The sequence below is a fragment of the Excalfactoria chinensis genome, chromosome 3 (assembly GCF_039878825.1).
Source record: "Excalfactoria chinensis isolate bCotChi1 chromosome 3, bCotChi1.hap2, whole genome shotgun sequence".
NCBI classification, from domain to species: Eukaryota; Metazoa; Chordata; class Aves; order Galliformes; family Phasianidae; genus Excalfactoria; species Excalfactoria chinensis.
This window is the reverse complement of record NC_092827.1, coordinates 96699789-96719249: the sequence shown is the minus strand read 5'-3', so window position 1 is coordinate 96719249 and position 19461 is coordinate 96699789. Positions and strand designations below refer to the sequence as shown.

Genomic DNA, 19461 nt, shown 5'->3' with positions numbered 1-19461 from the left:
GGGTTAGTTGGGCCACAGCAAAGCTAATAGTAAAGAGCCAGTGTATCTGAAATACACTTAGTAGCTGCTTTTTGTCAGTCTATAGCTTTTACCTGACACCAGGGTCAACCATTTACCTAGTTTAATCTTCACATTTTGATGAAGGACACTTAAAATTTGAGACTTGGAATCTTGCAAATGACAAGTTGGCGATGTGTTTTGATCAGAATTTGGGCTGCTTAAATATGTCAGTAACCTTACGTAAATCACTGTTTAATAGCAGCACCTGCAGAACAATATCTTCAGGAAAAGTTGCCAGATGAAGTGGTCCTAAAGATCTTCTCCTACCTGCTGGAGCAGGATCTCTGCAGAGCAGCTTGTGTGTGTAAACGCTTCAGTGAGCTGGCTAATGATCCCATTTTGTGGTAAGTGAAAAGCTATTCCTCATTATCTTGAGAAATATAAGCTGTGCTGTGTGAGATGCCAGGACAATGGGGAAAAAAAATGAGCTATTGGTTAGGAACTGCAATTAGTTGCTTTTAAACAAATTGTATTTCAATATCTCTGGTTTACACAAGTATTTTTTGGTTACTTATGAATTTCTGATCAGGCGTGTTAAACAGTAACACTCCTGATTCGCTAGTTGTATAAATACTAGTTAAATAATGACTTTAAAATGTAGTGAGGTATTCCTTCAGCAACCACTCCTTCTGTTCTTCCCCTCTTTAACCTTGTTCACATTTCTGTGGGGTTTGTATTTGACTGGAGAAGAAATGCATCTCTTGATGTCAGATGCAGGTTGGTCTGGTGTTGGATATTTTGGGGTTTGGTTTGGCTTCTTTTTCTTTTTTTGCTTTGTTGTTTTAATGTTTGAATGCTGTGGTTTCGAGGTATAAATTCACCCACCCTGGGGTTATTGAGAACGTGGATTAATGGGATCTAAATTAGCATTATTTAATAAGGAAAAAGTAGCATGTTTCATGTGCTGGGGTCTGTTTTGTTTTTTGTTTTGGGGGAAAGATTAAGCCAAATAACAAAGTTGGAGGATGGCGTCACAAAAGTGCTGTTCTGTTTTGTCCAGGAGGATTTTGGTGACATTTTGTTAGCTGAGTTACATTCTGTAAGACTCAGTGGCATTCTGTAAGGCTAGGCTTAATGTCATTCAGCTCAGGCACTGCAACTATTTGTATTCTGACACGAAACAAAACAATCCAGTTGTTTTGTAGCTGCAGCATTGTTTTCTTTTAAGCTTCTTTAATCTGTCCAGTGATGAAATTATGCTTGAGATAACAGTAAATCGTTTATTCTCTTTGCATACATTTTATTTTCAGCCTTTTTTTTTTTGGTAAGGTGAAGAAGAATTGGCGGCACACTTCATAGTGAGTTTTGTTGTTCTTATGATACTAGCTTTCCTAAGTGCTAAAGCACTGCCACAGTTACTACACAATTAGACACTGATGTCACAAGCAGTATAGCTTAAAAGAAATTCTCTCTATGTTTCAGTTATGTGTTGAGAATGTGACCATTTGGATCCTGGAACATGTCAGAAGTTATTTTACAAAAGCACAGAAGTCAGTCCAGCTGAGAAATTGCTTGGCAAGGGTTTAAGTGTTTGGTACTGACCTTTTTCCAATTCGTTGTCATGAACTATGTCGAATGCTGCTGGGGAAAGAAATGCGTATGTTTTTAGTGTGGTGTTTTCAAATGGAAGAGGAATGTGTAGCGCATTAATTTTCTTCTGTGATTGACACTCCTACTCAGGAAAAGACTGTATATGGAAGTATTTGAGTACACACGTCCAATGATGCATCCTGAAGCTGGTAAATTTTATCAGATTAATCCAGAAGAATATGAACATCCAAATCCCTGGAAGGAAAGCTTTCAGCAACTGGTAACAGTAGCATTAATCTATATTTCAATTTAAAGGTGATTTATGAAAGTAAAAATCTTGACTTCTGAAACATAGCTGACGATACAGTAATGATTTGGGTATTGGAATTTAAAGTAAGTGGGATAACAAGACTAAGGAGACGAGGAGAGATTCCTGTGTTGTTATGCAATAGGGAAATATCTGAAGTGATTTCTTGATTTCGGAGATGTTGTAATCAGGTATATTAAATGTGTGCTTGCTGATTATGAGATTCATACACTTACTCCACTAGCAAAAGAAAGATATCACTTGAGCTTAAACAGTGATTTACAGCTGACATGATTGGAGCTAAGCAGATTACTCTTAAGGCATGTGATTGAACTTCTAATCCAAAGTATCAAAACACTGTAAGAATGTCTGGGTGTCATCTTTGAAAAAGGTAGGAGAAGGAAATAAATAAAATATCAAAATGGATCTGTTACACAATGTGATGTATATTTGTAAACTTCAGAAGTCCATTAACTAAAACTTGGCATCTTGGTTCAGTACTAAATCAGATGTGAAGGCGTACAAGATTCTTTTTTTCAGCAGATAAGTGCAATTTGTTTTGTGGTAAGCAGCTGCAATCAAAGTATGGAAATAACAGCATTGTTTGTGGGGTGCATAAGGTACACAGCGTTTATTGTCACGTTTCAGTTCCTTCATAGGCCTCTGGCTGTGTAAGCAGGCTGGGCTCGTGGTTTAGCCGGTTGCTCTTTTAAGATTCAGACTTTGTTTTTGGTGCTGCCATTTGCAATTGAGTGCCTGATGTGGGAAGTCAAGTATGATACTTAGATCCTGAAACTAACCGATAATAGCAAGTAGCTGGTTAAGGGATAAATAGATCCCTTATCTGTACATTCAGATGTCTGGCTGTGCATTCAGCTCCACCTGTCTGCAACTTATCATAAACTATTTTTCCTCTTTCAGTACAAAGGAGCGCATGTAAAGCCAGGTTTTGCTGAACACTTCTACAGTAATCCTGCAAGATATAAAGGAAGAGAAAATATGTTGGTATGTTTCAAAGCAGTTATTCCTAAGAATATTTATGTATCTTCGCATGGATATCTCTCTGAACTTCTCCCTTTTCTTCTAGTATTATGATACCATTGAGGATGCTCTTGGTGGAGTTCAGGAAGCTCATTTTGATGGACTTATCTTTGTTCACTCTGGTATATATACCGATGAATGGATATATATTGAATCTCCAATCACCATGATCGGTGCAGGTATTTAAACTGAGAACATTTTTGTCTCAAGACAAAATAACCTGTGTTTAACTACTGCCTTAGTTACAAAGATATTCTGTTGTATTAAGTATCTGATATAGATGCCAGTCTTCCTTCGTGAGCCTAGTGAAATAAATATTTTCTGTACAAAAGAAATGGCTGATGCTTCAGACCAAAGTACCATCATCTGCTTGTTAGTTCTAGGAATGGCTTCTTATTTTATTAGGAGAAAAATTGAATTTGTCAGGAGGTATATTCAGTTAGGACTGCAATTGAAATTTTCAGGTGGTTCATATGAAATTTGTTTATATATAACTTATCTCCAGAGTAGAACCCAGCAGTGGGAGCAAGACCAAATTAGTATCTGTCCCATTTTCTTCAGCATTATAATTTCATCTCAAGGAAGGAATGAGAACATCTAGCAGAAAGATTCTGAGACTAGAGGTTTTTTTCTCTGTTCATCTCCCAACTGTTCCTCTAAAAAAGAATCCTTTGTGGAGAAGAAAATAATATATTCTGAAAGTCCTGGGGAGTTAACATCTGATAACTCACCTGTCTGCAAGCTGTGGTGCTAGAGTAGCTGTTTGCTTCTTTGTTCTTACTGTGAGCATACTAATCCTGAGTAGCACCATCGAGTAGGAAGAATTTAGATTCTCTTTGTTTGGCAGAGATTTTTGTTAAGCGTTCTTGAACTTCTTGCTTCTGTGGTGACCATAAGTCAATTCTCATCTCTGTGCGTTTTTTGAGATTAAAAAGAAATATGTATATCTCCTAAAGTGTTTATTTGTTCTGCCTATCAACTGTCGTGTTCTAGAGTGAACCTCTTTCTGGCACTGCCTGCCTGGGTGTTGTAACCTTGGAGAAAAAACTGTTTTGACCATACGAGACAGATAGTTCCACTGTTAGTCTTAAAACTGGTTCCTGCAGATCAGCAAGGTGCAACTGAATTACTGTGTTAGTTTGTCGGCTCGGGGCTGCACTAACAGTACTGAGTGTGCTGAACTTCCCACTTAGAGTACGTAGGTTTGTTATGGAGAGGTTTTGGAGCACAAACTGAATTCCTTTTGGATGAGACTAGTCTAAGACATGTTCCTGGAATACACTTGCTGCACTCTAGCAGTCTGTGTGCATTCAGTGGAAGAGACCAGGCTAGGACTAATCCAAAGCCACAGTTGTTTCTTCCCTGCTTGTTCTGCAACAAACATGGTGTGGGTGTCATCTCCTCAGCATTGACGCGTTTAACTCTGTAGTTCCACTCCTGATATGCTGCAGTGCTTGCCAAATGCAGCCATAGCCTTGGAGAATTAACAAAAATACTGACCTGGCTTCTGTTTCAGTTAGAGGGTGACAGTAATAGATACTAGGGCAAGAGTCATACTCTTTCAGTGTTTAAAATCCAGATCAGACTGGATCAGCACTGCTCTAAGATATCTTATATCTCGGTTTCTAGATGAAATTTGGAAGGGCATCTTTGATACCTGTTTACACTTCTTCATCCTCTCCGGCTTCTCTCAAGAAAGACCCTCTGCTACAGTAATTCTCTTTCCCTGGAATTATCTTCAGTTATTCAGAAAATCAATTCTATATGCAGGTCTTTGAAAGCAAAAGATCTGCATTGTGTATTTTTGTAATAGAAGAGCTGTCTTGGGTAGCAATGTGTCCAAAAGTAAACCAGAAATACAAGATGTGTTTATTTCAGTTTCTGGCACTGCTGTCTCTTCACCTTGTCAGACTTCCTACACTAAATGGTCAATGTCTTTGTAGAGGGAGTGGATCTTAAGTTATCCAGAAAAGACAGTAGTATTCTAGTTTTGTTCTTCTGTTTAGTTTTGGTGTTTTATTTTGTTAAATTTAGGTAAATGAGGGTGGTTTGCAAGAAAGCCTTTGGAGAAATTATTGTAGGAAAAGCACCAGAATATCCCGGGTTGGAAGGGACCCATAAGGATCATTAAGCCCCAGCTCCTGGCTTCATATAGGAACTACCTAAAAATTAAACCCACTGTCTAAGAGCATTGTCGAAACACTTTGACTCTGACAGACTTGATGCTGTGACCACTGCCATTGACTGACTATCACACCCAAAAATGATTGGCCTTTTTGGCTGTTAGGGCACACTGTTCATATGTTCATCTTGACATTAACTGAAACCTCCAGATGCCATTCCGCAGGACTATTCTGCAGCCTCTCATCCTCCAGCCTCTTCATTCATCCAGAGTTGCTCCATCCCAGGTGCAGAATCCGGCCCTGCTTTTGCTAAACTTACGTGGCTGGTGATCGCCTAGTACTCTTAATTTGTGAACATCTCTGCAAGATCTCTGCTCTTCAGGGAGTCAGCAGCTCTTCTTAATTTAGTATCATCCACAAACTGGCTTTGTTTGCATTTGAGTCTTGCATCCAGACTACTTTTAAAAGCATTACAGAGAACTGGCCCTAAAATGGATCCCAGGGGAACCCCACTAGTGCCTGATGTAACTCAGCTTACTATAACCATTTGAACCCAACCCGTATTATGTACTTGGCTAACTGTATGCTGGACGTTTTGTCCAGAAGGATACTGTAAGAGAAAATAACAAAAGCTGTGCTGAAATGGGAAAAAATGAAATAACAACATCTACTGGCTTCCCTTAGTCAGCTAAGTGGGTGACCTTGTCATAAAACAGATTATTAGTAACATGGCATATCTAAACCATCAAGTAGGAAGCAAGAGTAAAAGTCCTGTTTTGATGCAGCTAGTTCAGTGGGCAGAAATGCCTATTAACTGCTTAATAAATAAATGATATGCTTTAGGATATGGAGGGATGAACATGGAAGAGAAGTAAGTGAAGGGGGATCAGCTATGGGTAGGACTACAGGCCTTCTGTGGAGTCCTCACATCATCTGAGATGGCAAAACTGTAACTGTTTCAGCAGTTTTAATATATGTATCATGATCAGAAATTCTTAATTGATTTTTTCCCCCTGTGTTATGGGAGATAAAGCTTTCATTTTTATTTTCCCCTTGATTTAAATAATGTGCAAAGGGAATTATTGAAGGATTTTTCCAGTAAAGAAAAAGCAGTGGCAACAATAAGAGCAATAACTGTGATTTTAAGGGTAGTAAAATCTAAAATGGTGAAGTGTGTCACAATTAAATACTTCTTGTGTCCAAGAAAATCCTTTCATAGCCTGAACTCCTTGTCAGATTCCCGTTCTGCATCTTTGAACTGGAAATACATTAGACAAATTTAGTGCTGTGTTCTTCATTATGGATTTTGTAGAGATCAGAATCTAAGTGGGTCTCAGCATTTTGCCTGTTACGATTGCAGAGGGTCTTAATTATTTTGTGCAGAATTTGGTGTTATTTCCTGTTAATGCACTGAAAACCGAAATCGTTTCAACTCTGAAGCTACACCCTGTTAACGTTCTGTTTTAATTATTTTATTTTGAAAAATGGGTGGTCTCTTATTTATAGGCTATCTGTTAAACCAGTAACAGTAAAATAGTTTCATTTTGGGCCCCTATACTGTAGTCGAACAGATCCTGTGGAGTGTTGACTCTCATAGACTTGGCAAATGGATTTCTTTGCTTGATTATGAAATTAATGTCTCTTTTCCTTGTCTTTTCCCTTTCTTATATTGGTTTATCTTTTCTGAGGTGATCTGAGCCAAAAATTGAAATAGAGATATTTCTTTGAATAATTATTCTGCAAAGATTCAGTAAGTTGTAGCACAGAATTTCTTTGATTGGTTTAAAATGAAACCAGCGCTTCAACAAGTCCCCTTCCCTTTTAAGCCTTTTCCTGGTGGATCATCTGAACATTCTGGTCTTACTAATTGTCATGTTCCATAATGGGTGTTCTGGGACCACTCAAACTCAGACCTGTAAGTTAACTCTTGCACTGAGAGGACAGAGATAACCTGTAGTGAACAGCTTGTTAGTGTGTGGCTGTGTATACCAGTGCATTTACACTATGGTGAAAAAATATCCAATAGATACCTTACCAGGCCACACAAAATTGTTTTGTATGGTGATACGAAGCCTCTTTCAGTTATTGCCTGGTAGTAAGTGAACAGTGGTATGAAGAGCTAGACTACCTTAAAACATTTTCTGTAGTGAAAGCAGAGATCTGCCTTTTAGATAGTGAGAACAAGCTGGATAATGATGTAAATATTGCTTCATTCTGACTGGCACCTTTCTGCCTGAGTGATAAAGAACAGGACATACCACTTGTCTCTTCTAGTGTCAACAGACAACAGAAAAATCTGCTAGTGAGAAATCCTGTGCAAAGGCTCTTCAATAAGATAGAAAATTGAGGGCAAATCTGCCTGTATTTGCCTATCTCTTGTTTCAGAATTGATTGCAACTCTAAGCTGTCCCCATAACTTATTTGCTGTAATTTGTGAAACTTGAATGTTTGCACTTCATACATTGAGGAAGGATTGCTCCAGCTTGCATATTTAATGTGCAGTTTTGAATTAAACAGTCTCTTGCTTGTGAATGAGTATCGCTGTAAATTTACACCATTCTTGAGACTGTTGTTAACTTGTGCTCCCTCTGCTGGCTTTTGCAGTACCAATGTAAACATGTCCTGCCTTTGGATTAAGGATGAAAATATAGCAGAGCCTTGCTGTTAACATGGGGAATCAATCTGCAGATTATGGGAACGTGGAAATAACTATTTTGAAACCTTATAAATGCGTTCAGAAGTAACGCTCAGCCTTACTGTACAAGATTATCTTGTAAATAATAATGAAGAAACCACTTCAACTCCGAGTCTTAAATTTGAGAGGTGTTGAGTCATTGCCGATTACTGAGGTCATAAGCAGATTACTAATTTGTTGTATAAATTAGTTTAAATTAGTGATGAAATGTGTGTATTTAGGTTTAAGAAAAGAGTTTAAAATAGCAAACTAAACAACATTTGGTAAGAGAATTACAGTGCCTCTAGACTGGAGTCTGGGTTCATTAAACTGTCCGGTTTGTATTCAGAAAGCGTGCTGGTGTTTTGCAACCAGTGTTTTTTTTCCTTGCACAAATGTTCAGTTTGTACCTTATTTTAATGAGGAGCTTCTTCCTAGAAATTCCATCAGACTCGAAGTCAGGAGATCTAGCTCCGTCTAAAAGAAGATTTTTTTATGCTGCTAGATGTTGAGTTGGTACAAGATTGTTGGACTACGTTTTTCATCATCTCTGAACTATTTATGTGATACCAGGATTTCTACGTTCCAGAAATAATATTCATTTTCTTCTGTTGTTGCCTTGAACAGAATTCTTTGAGGACCCTTTTTCACCACCATGTGTTTCATGTTTTGCAGCTCCTGGAAAAGTAGCAGATAAGGTTATAATAGAAAACACTAGAGATTCCACCTTCGTTTTTATGGAGGGTTCTGAAGATGCCTATGTTGGATATATGACAATCAGGGTAAGAATCTCAAACTTGAGTGGAGCTTTTAATAATCTCATTTTAATGCCCAAGCCAACAGATAAATACTCGTTTTCCTCTTTCAGTTCAATCCTGATGACAAATCTGCTCAGCACCACAATGCACACCACTGCTTAGAGATTACCGTGAATTGCAGCCCGATTATAGATCACTGTATTATTCGAAGTACTTGTACAGGTTAGTGGGCTTCTTGTTGTTTGAGACTGACGCTGCTTAACATTGACTAATCTAACCTGAGTGTGTGAAAGCAGCACACAAACTGTGACTAATGTTGACATGTTTCTTTTCTTTTTAGTGCAAGGTATTTGTTACAGAGCTTTAAACTTCTTTGATTCTTAGTGACATTATTACCAAGATATGGGTCCCGAACCTTTGCTGTCGTGAATACTCGGCCTTCCATTTCAGTCACTGTGGACTCGTTGTACAGTTAGTTTAAAACCTGAACAGTCACAGGAGAGTTCTTAGATAAAACTTAACTTGTTTCTTGTTTACATAATTGTAGCTGGCAGGCGACAGCATTTGAAGGGGGCATATGTGGGACTTTTACATTAGATTCATTACAGCGTGTGTTCTTGGAATTGGATGACATTAAAACTGTGAGCTATAACTCTTAGGCTAAGTTCTCTTTCCTGTCAGGAGTGGAAAGGATTTGATGTGTGCTAAGTATGAGTTGCTAGCTATACTGAGCTATATTGACAGAAGAAATACACGACGTGGATGGTTAAATACTTGTTTCACCATCAGAGATGATGAGAAATTTAACCATTGGTAGAATTAAGATCTGGAAATAGAGGGTCAGAGACAGTGAAGGTCTGAGAGGCATTGTGACAGTTACAGACACTGGGAACAAGACATGGCAGTTCACAGGAAGACATAGCTAGTTTTAACATGTTCAAAAACAAGCAGATAAAATAAGAGTTGGAGAATCAGAAAAAAGAGGTGAAGAAGAATGGAGATACTGAGTCTTTGCATGGAAATCACAGTATAAACTTTAGATACCTAAGTTCAGGTGGTGAAGTGGAATGAATCTACACAGCGGACCGTGCATAGTAGTTGCTCAGCTCAACATTAAGGCAGGGAAGCGAGGAGATCTTCAGCTAGACATAGGCTATATTTTTCTGGTATGAAGAGGAAACTGTAATGAGGATGGTGGAAGGATTCCTTTGACTGTGTCTTATAGAGGAAGGCATGTTCTTTCTTGGAGATTTCAGGTTGTAAAACTCTACCGCAGTTATGAATAAGGTAGCTCTGATTTGCATTGCCATCTGTTTTATGGGAGACAAATCAGCTATGATGGGATAGTGATAAGAGATGAAGAAAAGCAACAAAGGGCAGCTAGCTATTCTCAATATCTTGACTTCTTTACCAATACCTTTTTTTAATCTTAAATAGTGGGAAATTCAAGTATGTGAAATAAGTTTATTCTTTCAATTCCCCTGCGCAATACTGGGGACTCCAGAAATGAGAGGAATTAATTTAATGGACTACCTTAAACTTCCTTTGAAGAGTGGCTTAAAGAGCTGCATGGCTTCATATTGGAACATGTTTATCTGTGAGCTAGTAGGACTTGATGTTTTTGTGGAAAATGTGTGTTAAAGTTGTTTCGATTTTTCCTGGCTGCTGTTTGTTATGACAAGCCATTTCTGATCATTTTGGACTTTTATCCTCTTCAGCCCTCTGGATTGCTGAATTTTTGCTGCATTATATTTGTTTCTCTGCTCTGAAGTCAACATTTCTGGTCAATTTTGGAGGCAGTGCGTAGGCTGTACTGTCAACGCTTATTGATTATTAATTTTTATTGACTTTTTAATTCCACCTAGCCCTGCTATAACCTACTCAGGAAATACTGAGTGCATGTAAAGAAGGTAGAAAGAATGGCAGTCTGCCAAAAAAGGCATTTACTGTTTCCTAGTCAGTGGCATCTCTGAAATATTGATCCATAAGCATTCAAAATCTCTCTCCTCGCACATGCTTGATACCCTTTCTTTAGATCTCCTAATTGCATTAAAGCATCTTTCTACATTGTTATATGTAAAGTTCTTATTGTATGTAATATGTCTAGATGGGAGCTGCATGAGTAATTTGAGCTGAAGGTCTCTTATTGCCAGTCTGAAGCATCTTTGGAACTCTGAAATGAAGTTTCAGTGGCAAGATTCTGAGTCCAGATATTCTGCATTAATTGTAGAGGAAATCTGTATTAGTTCTCATCTCAATAGGCAAAAACAGAATTTGATGGAAGAGAGCCTTGTTTGTTTATTCAGGTGTTGCTCAAGTGTATGCAATTATTATATTCTGGGTTAAAAGTAAAATAAATAAAGCTTAAACCAGTAATATACATGCTCGGTACTCTTGAAGTACCAATTTCACACAACAAATAAGTCCACTGAAGTGAGTCAGAATAAAGATCACATTATTTTATAATCAGAATGTGATAAGAGCAACGCTTCTAGAGCATTGCGCTGAGCTCCCAGAAATGCAGAATTTGCTAGCAGATAATACAAGTAGGCAACAAGCAAGAATTGCCAGGAACCGTAGTAGATCCTTCCCCTCAGCAGAACACCAGCCTTCCATTGAAATGTAGATTCTTTCCTTCTGGGGAAGGAAAGGCCCTGAAAGACAAAGAGGAAAGGTGAGTTAGAAGAGCTTAACTTGGAAAGAGGGTTTCAGCAGTGATGCTGATCTGTCATAGATAAAGAGTTTGAATGGCAAAGTGTTGTGTAATTGTTGTTCCATATTTAATGAGAATAGGTAGGAATGATAAATGTGCTCATACCCTAGAGGGATGGTGAAATATGTTCAACTCTGACAGTAAGAGTGGATGAGGTTAAACAGCTGTAAAAACAGGCCTTCTAAAATCACGAGGACTTAAAAAGCACGGCCAAGATGTCTTCTAGACTCCTATTATGTATCAATGGGAACTTGAAACCTGGGGTAGGTGGTGTATGACTCTGCTGGAGCAGATGGGAGGGGGCAGGCATAGCAGGATCTAAACAGGATGAAATATGGCCAGTAGTGCTGTTTATTGATCCTACATGGAATGAGATGGTGAATGCAGGGTTTGGTCAATCAATAATGAAAATTTATTAATCGAGGGAAATTTATGTCCACTTACTGAAAACTTTAATGGTTGCATTACACTTAGCATTTTTGATGACTTCTTTTGAAGAAGGTAGCAGTCCAAGTATAAAGATGTGGGGATCCATGAAAGGTATTTGACTTCATTCTACAATACTTTTAAGCACTTGAATTCCACAGGATTAACGGAGCACATATCTAATAGATTTTAAATAACTTGTAGGGTTGTTACCGTTGCCTTCTTTCTGGCTGTTTCAAAGATGGCCACTTGACTTGAAGCCACTAACGCTGTCAGTTACTTGCAGAGGGGTAAAACATGTACTGTTGGAATATGTAAATGATGATGATTTAGGGTGTTACAAACGAGGAGGAGGATGAGCTTCTACACCCTTTTTGGAAGGTAACTCTCATAATGTTTGTGCAAATATGGGTAATTGCAAATAACTAGGAACAAGAGCCTGTTGTATGTAAATGATAAACCTCAATCCTGGGAAGCTGTATTCCTGGGAAAGCTGTCAGAATCATTGTAGATGAAGAGCTGAATATGGGCTTGTCATGTGGCCATAAGAACCAGTGTCATCCTTCATTGCATCTAGGGGGATACTGAGGAGGAACAGAGAGATTGTATTACACTTCTTATTCCTGGTCCACATCAGGTCCTGGTGTCCATAACAACATAATGAAATGTTAGGAACAGTTCAGTGAGAAGTCCTAAAAGATAAAGGAGAAGAATTCATTCATAATGAAGAACGTACTGACCACAGCTTGTTACTTAGTGAATGAGAAGGCTGAAGGAATACTTTACTTGCACCAAATTTGTCAATTAATTGGTTCTCTTTATACTAATGTATCCATAACCAGTAACTTGATACTGAAGCTGGAGAAATTCGATTGAAAAATTAAAGTGTAAATTAACAGGGTAATGAGTCTGTAACTGGCTCATAAGCTTTATGGTCTTTTCTCAATTGTTGGAAATCTTGAAATCAATATCAGATGTATTCAGGGAATCCTTACTGTCTTTGTTCATAGGGTCAGATCAGACAAAACAGCTTCTTCAGGATTTACAAAAAGAACGCACAGTCTTTGTGGTGCTATACTTGAAAATAATCTGAAAGCTTACTAATAGGGCATGTGCTGGCTTGCTGATTTAATGGTGTTTACTTGAGGGGAAGGCGTGTGTTATGTAGGGCAGATTGTGCTTAGATGAAATCTTGCCGTTCAGAAATCACTGTAAACGTGCCGCTGATTTTAGGGGGAGCAGAGTTTCATGTTTTCATCCTTCACGGGGTTAAGAGAGTTGAGCTGAGCTGATGAATTCTGAAGCAGTTTTGAGCCCTAGCAGCCTGAAGTGTGTTGTCTGGGTGGTAGTGTTGTAGTTGAAATCATCCACGGGGCTGCAGCGAGGAGCTTTCAAATTCAGTTGGGTGCCTTGAGTATGGTTCTGTAGTCCGTGCTGTGCTGCCTGTCTCCTGCTTGTCTTGAGTGAGGCAGCACAACTTTGCATGCTACAGAGTCATGGTTTGGTTGTGCTCCTTGATGTGGTGCATTACGAAAGTCAAAATGAAATGAGTATAGAATGAATTAGAATTTTATTGTATTCCTGTGGTCCTTTGTCTGTCGTAAGCCATCGGCATACAGTGGGCCTAATGTGGGGAAATTACTGAGCAAGAGCTTTCGTGAACATGAGTTATTATTTCAGCTGGTTTTGGTTCTGGCAGCCGTATGCAGCCATACAGCTCGGAGAAGGGATTTTTAAAAGCAGCTCTTACTTCAGTTTTTTGCATCTGCAGAATGATGACAGGGGTGTTTTTCTGCCAGTGGCTTCCAGGGTTTGGCACTGCGCATGCCTCGGCCTTTAAAAATATCACTTCACTCTTAACTTTTCTTGCAGCAGCACTGCCAGACTATTTATAAATATGCTGTGCTTTGACGCTATGGTAACTGTACTGTTTTCTTCCAGTTGGCTCTGCAGTATGCGTTAGTGGCCAAGGAGCTTGTCCTACTATTAAACACTGTAACATCAGCGACTGTGAAAACGTTGGACTTTATATTACAGACCATGCGCAGGTATTTTCTGTAAAAATGTCCTTACTTCGATACACTTGTTTACTGTTCCCGATTCCCATCTTAATTTACCTTTTCTATCTCCTAGGGAATATATGAGGACAATGAGATCTCCAACAATGCATTAGCAGGGATTTGGGTTAAAAACCACGGAAATCCCATTATCAGACGGAACCACATTCACCATGGACGTGATGTTGGTGTTTTCACTTTTGACCATGGCATGGTAACTCTTCATTTTCTTATCTTGAACAAAGACATGTAGACACTGAGTAGCTGAAGTCTTCAGGTTTTGCCCATTATCAAGTAGATGTTTAAAAGAAACCTGCTTTCACATGTCAGCAGATGTTTTAAAATCTGCCTGTGGCTGCTGCTTTTGTCCTTGTGTGGGCAACTTCACTTTGAAGACAGTTTGAGCTGGAAGGGATTTAGGCAGACTTTTTGCAGATGATTGACAGCCTCTTAGATTGAATTATGTTGACGTGATAAAATGCCTCTTGAAATAGGATGTACACGGTAGGCTTAGATTTACACTATCGCATACGTTTTCTTTTGAAACAGACAAAAACATTTTGTGGGGTTCTCTACCTTTATTAAGGTGCCAGAAGCTACAAAACAATAATATAAAGCAATGTGGACACTTAAACCAGTCCTTGCATTACAGCTCTGAAGCGGAGCATGCCCAGCTTCTTGGGAAGAAAGCTCTTCTTAGTGTGCAGTTGGTCGTGGAATTTTAACACAAACTTGCTTTAGCACTGAGATGTTCTTTAATGAAAATGTTTGTGTGGAATGAAGGTGATACCTTCCATGTACATGAAAACTAGAGAGTAATGAGTGCATAGCCCTGGAAATAGAGAACAGAATGGATTTTTGCCATTGGAATAACAAAAAATTATTTGCTTATTTGTTTTTGGCAAAATATTCCCCGTGTTCCATGCAGTGCCAGATCATTCTTTTTCCTGCTTCAATGCCAAACTTGTAATTCCCCGCATCCAGCTGACAAAAACAACAGGTTTTTTTCTGGTCACTTTTTTCTTTAGTTAGGAATGCAAATGTGAACTGCACATTGGGAGTGCAGGATGTGATTAAAGTACAGTGAACAAAATGTCAGACCAAATGAGGGCTACTGAGGTTAATGCTGCTCGCTTTCAGATCAAGTGTAGTAACAAAATCAACGTGATTTCAGATTTCCTCTAGCACAGAATTTGATTATCTTGCTGCAGGAGTTGGATACGGCTCAACAGAGATTGTATGTACCTCTTGTTATAGAAAACAATAAACTGTCTAGCCACTTGCTTTGGTGGTGCTGTAGATAGATAAATAGGTGCTGCTGTAATGGAAACCTTCCTGTAACAGGCTTGGTTTCAGAATGCTGCTGGAGAATGAGGTCAGCCAAACCCAGTGCATGTGCCACGTGCTGCGGGATACTGCTGCCTATTCCTTTCCATACCTTTTGTTCCCAGCCTTAGTACCTGACACGGTGCTTGACCAGCTGTGGCTGAATATGTTAGGCCTCTTCTTTGTCAGGAAGGCTGTGATTGGACTTGTGTTCTATAGAGATACTCACTCTTTGTAAGTAAATATCTCTTGTCATCCGCATTGTTGTTTTGTTGGTAGATGTTACTCAGTTTTCAAGAAAGGAAAAATAATGTTTGTAAAAGCGCAAGCACCAGCTGAACATCAGTGGCTCTGACTAGCTGAGAAAGGCGGTCCCAGGTCACTATTACAGGCACAGCTTGGGTGTAAACTGTGCCTCTTTTCTCATTTCATTGTCTCACTTTATCTTCTGACCTTTGGATCCACTGTTCCTTCCGTATCCCCCATGTATTTCATCTCACTGTCACGCACTCCACCCAGATTTAGTAGGTTCAGTTGTCTGACTAAAAGAACCATTTTAAGTTGTACTCATTCAGTGCTTGCTGCAAATAAACAGTAGTCCAACATTTTAAAGATACTACATGCATCAATTCAGCCACTGCGTTGCTTTAACCTTCCTCTTGAACGTGAGGTTTTTCTGTGTTGGAGGAGTGTTGGCCAGCTGTTGGGTGCCTGTTGAATAAAAGAAGGCGTTTACTTTGGGAAATGAATTTCTGTAATTTCAATAAATAGCAAATGGAACTATGGCAAGAAAATAACATAGGCAAGCTTCACTGTATTTTACAATGGAAAAAAGAAAAGAAGAGCATAGTTCTAGAAGATGCAAATTTTGATGCCTGAATATTTTTAGGCTCACTTAATTATGGGTCTTTCTTCCTTTTGTTAGCATGTCTTCCTGCCCTTGTAGGTGCTTGTTCTGTTTGCTGATTGTAGCCCAGGTGTGATTGGGTTTTTTAGTACTGGTGATCTGGAAATAGTATTAACAGAAGACGCACTGTGTATTGAAGAAACTAATGAGGCCTTTCTTCTTTCTACCCAGGTTGCTGGGGAAGTAGGGATAGAGGAACAGCACAGTACTAGTTGTAGCATTTGGTTCGCAGTTTCCTGGTCTCAGCTTTAGCTGGTCAGGACATCTGCTGCAGTTCCTGTTTGCTGCTGACACAAGTCTTCAGCCTGGAGAAGAGGAGGCTCAGGGATCTCCTCAGTGTATGTAAATCCCTGAATGGAAGGTGCAAAGAAGCCAGAGCTGGGCTCTTTCCCGTGTTGCCCAGTGACAGACAAGAGGCACTGAGCAGAAACTGGAACATGGGAGGCTCCTCTGACCACCAGGAGGTATTCCTCTGCTTTGTGGATGTCTGAGCTCCCTCAGCCTGTCTCCATAGGAGGGGTGTTCCAGTGCTCTGAGCATCTTGGTGGCCTCTTCTCGCCCCTTCCAGGGGATTCCTTAAGTAGCTTAAAGTTTGCTCTCGTGAAGTTTGGGACTCTGACTTTTGTTTTTCGCTAGACCCGTTCTCTTCTACATCACCAACTCTACCAGGGCACAATCACTGCAGCCCCTGAGCTCCTGTGTGCTGGTGAGCACTGGTCACTGCTTGCAGCTGTGAAATGGGACAAGTACATTCCAGTGCCAGATTCCTACCCTACACGCTGTTTTCCCCGTGGGTTTCTGTACCACAGTGCCGACTCTTGAGAGGCTAAAGAGTGCTTTGTTTTTCACATCCAAGTTTTCAGCCTGTTCTTTGTCTTCTGATTCCTATGAAACTTAACCTCTTCTTCCTAAACCAGCAACGTTCTGCCGTATGCAGAGCACAGAGCCTGCAGGCAGGAGCCCAGTGGCAGCCCTTCCTGCCACACACAGATGTCTCTTGCCAGGTGCCAGAGACAAGATACCAGATGGAATGATGTTGGGTCACTGCGTGCAAACAACGGAGAACCTTCAGATGGCTGAAAGAATGAGCTGAAGTAGTGTTACGATGTTGAAATGGAGACCTAAGCATAAGGCTTCATTTTCCTCATTCCCAAATGAGAAGTCATTCTTTTAAATATTACAGATCTGGTAATTTTAAAGGAGTGTTTATACAGTACAGAGTATAAGCAAAGCTTATGCCAGTCTGTCTGTAGAATGCGTAACAAATCCAGTTGGCCTTCGGTAGCATATAGCAGATTTCTCCTCTGCCCTCAAAAGAAAGGGTTTGTTTGGCATCATGAATGCAGGTTCTTTATGCTGCCACCTACTCTCAGATAGAGGCCGTTCCAGACTTTGGTAGGCAAATTTTTTGTGATTTATTTTTTTTATTGAAGAGTACGAGCATCAGGGAACACTTAAGAAATCTTAAAACAGCCCTGATTTTCTTTAAAGACTTTTATTTTTTAAACAGTTGCTGTGAAATACCTGCATCTCTGTAATGGCGTGATCTTTGCAAGAGAGAAGGCAGAAAGCCCTCCTGAAAGTGCAGAAGAAAAACACTTTGGGGTAGAAAAGCAGCGAAGAAAATTGCATCGGTTAAAACACGTGACCCTAATTTCAAAGCGGTGTCTGTTGGAGTAGGTGGAACGTAGAAAACAAGTGACACAAGCTGTTCTAATTAGCCAAATAAGTACCGATACTTTGTCAGCTCAGGTGCTGTTCCCTCTTAAAATAACAGCAATGTTGGGAAGAGAAGGAATATCAGAACATTCAGCCTTCACTTTACAAAGGGTATTGACAGGAAACCTTGTCTGCTCTGTGTCTTAAGGGTTACTTTGAAAGCTGCAACATCCACAGGAACAGGATAGCAGGTTTTGAAGTGAAAGCATACGCCAACCCGACAGTGGTTCGGTGTGAAATCCATCATGGCCAGACTGGAGGCATCTACGTCCATGAAAAAGGAAGAGGACAATTCATAGAGAACAAAATCTATGCAAACAACTTTGCAGGTGTTTGGATTACCTCAAACAGCGACCCAACAATAAGGTATTGATCATTTTCTGCCTAGCAGTGGAGCTTTGGTGGGAATGGGAAATGGGCAGCTTCATTCGTTTATGGTTGCTGAACTATAAACATTCCTGTATGTTTAATAATGCAATGGCTGCCTGCGTTTGGCTGTGCCAAAAGCCACAAAACAAAGGTTCTGTTTCTGTTCTGTTTCAGTTCTGAGTTCTGTGCACTCCTCGACACTGTGTATTACTGTATAGTGCTGTACGAGCCCATAACAATTATTTTGCTTCTTAGGGGCAATGCAATTTTTAATGGGAATCAAGGTGGTGTTTATATCTTCGGTGATGGAAGAGGCCTTATTGAAGGAAATGACATTTATGGTAAGCTGCTTTTCTTACCGCATCTCGGATTCAGAGAACAGTGAGCACGGAAGTTGCATTGAATACCGTTTCTGTTCACAGGTAACGCATTAGCAGGAATACAGATCAGAACAAACAGCTGTCCCATCGTTCGACACAACAAGATTCATGATGGTCAGCATGGTGGCATTTATGTGGTAAGCATTACCTGCAGGCAGGCAGGAAAACTTGCTTTCAGTCCCTAGAAGCTTACGGAAGGACGGTACTGTGTGTAAAGTGCGTGCTTGTGCTTACACCAACTGCATTGCTTTGGTTGTAAAATAGGTTCGTTGTGTCAGGGTGAAGCTTGCATTATAAAGCGAGGAATAAAGTGTAGTGCAAGGTCTCCTCTTGGTTAAACTGACGCAGCTGTCAAGTTACATCAACCATTTTGCATTTTGGTGAAGAAAAACGTTTTCATCTCTTCCTACCAAAACTTAGCAGATGTTCAGCTAATGCTGCAAGTGGAGAGCTTCATCTGCTTGTTCTACTGATCTAACCAGGATGGTTCACACTGAAAGTACTGCCTTCCATTTAAGCACGAGCATGGGGTAAAGAGTTACCTTAAGTGGTGTGTGCCATATGGGTGGCTGGGGCTGGGTGTTGGTCTTAGCGGCAGCAGCTGCTGGTCCTGGCTTGGTGCTGGGAAGCTGCCTCTTCTAGCAGAAGGCAGCAAGGATTTGCAAGTCCTGCTGCAGAGCCTTGAAGCGCAGTGGTTTACACACAGAGGGTTCTTAGTTTTACAACAGAATTAAAGTGGTGACGTAATGTTATTTAAAAACAGTGCAGGAATATACCTGGAGAGAAGGACTTCCCACAGGAAAGGAGCCATGTGGGGGTGGTGGGTACAAGCAGCAAAAGGGCGTTAGCACTTAGAAGGTGTTCTCGACTCTTATACTTCTTGTATTCAGCATGAAAAAGGACAAGGTGTGATTGAGGAGAACGAAGTTTACAGCAATACTTTGGCTGGGGTCTGGGTGACAACGGGGAGCACTCCGGTCTTGAGGAGAAACAGAATACATAGTGGGAAACAGGTGAGTTTTACCCAGCGTGCTGGGGGGGGGACGGAGAAAGAGGAACAGTTTGTGTTTC

At 40.0% G+C, this 19461-nt stretch overlaps 1 protein-coding gene across 2 annotated transcripts in view; it reads left to right on the top strand.

The window, feature by feature from the left end:
- Positions 1–19461, top strand: part of FBXO11 (F-box protein 11) — a 62052-nt gene that overhangs the window by 37415 nt on the left and 5176 nt on the right. The window contains exons 4-15 of one of the 2 annotated variants that reach the window (XM_072330796.1): positions 260–404; positions 1741–1870; positions 2819–2902; positions 2985–3117; positions 8411–8517; positions 8604–8715; positions 13574–13680; positions 13766–13903; positions 17790–18007; positions 18266–18351; positions 18433–18527; positions 19281–19403. In XM_072330796.1, the coding sequence (XP_072186897.1) occupies positions 260–404; positions 1741–1870; positions 2819–2902; positions 2985–3117; positions 8411–8517; positions 8604–8715; positions 13574–13680; positions 13766–13903; positions 17790–18007; positions 18266–18351; positions 18433–18527; positions 19281–19403 (1478 nt within the window). The remainder of the gene's footprint in view (positions 1–259; positions 405–1740; positions 1871–2818; positions 2903–2984; positions 3118–8410; positions 8518–8603; positions 8716–13573; positions 13681–13765; positions 13904–17789; positions 18008–18265; positions 18352–18432; positions 18528–19280; positions 19404–19461) is intronic. The other variant, XM_072330795.1, reaches the window with a different exon arrangement.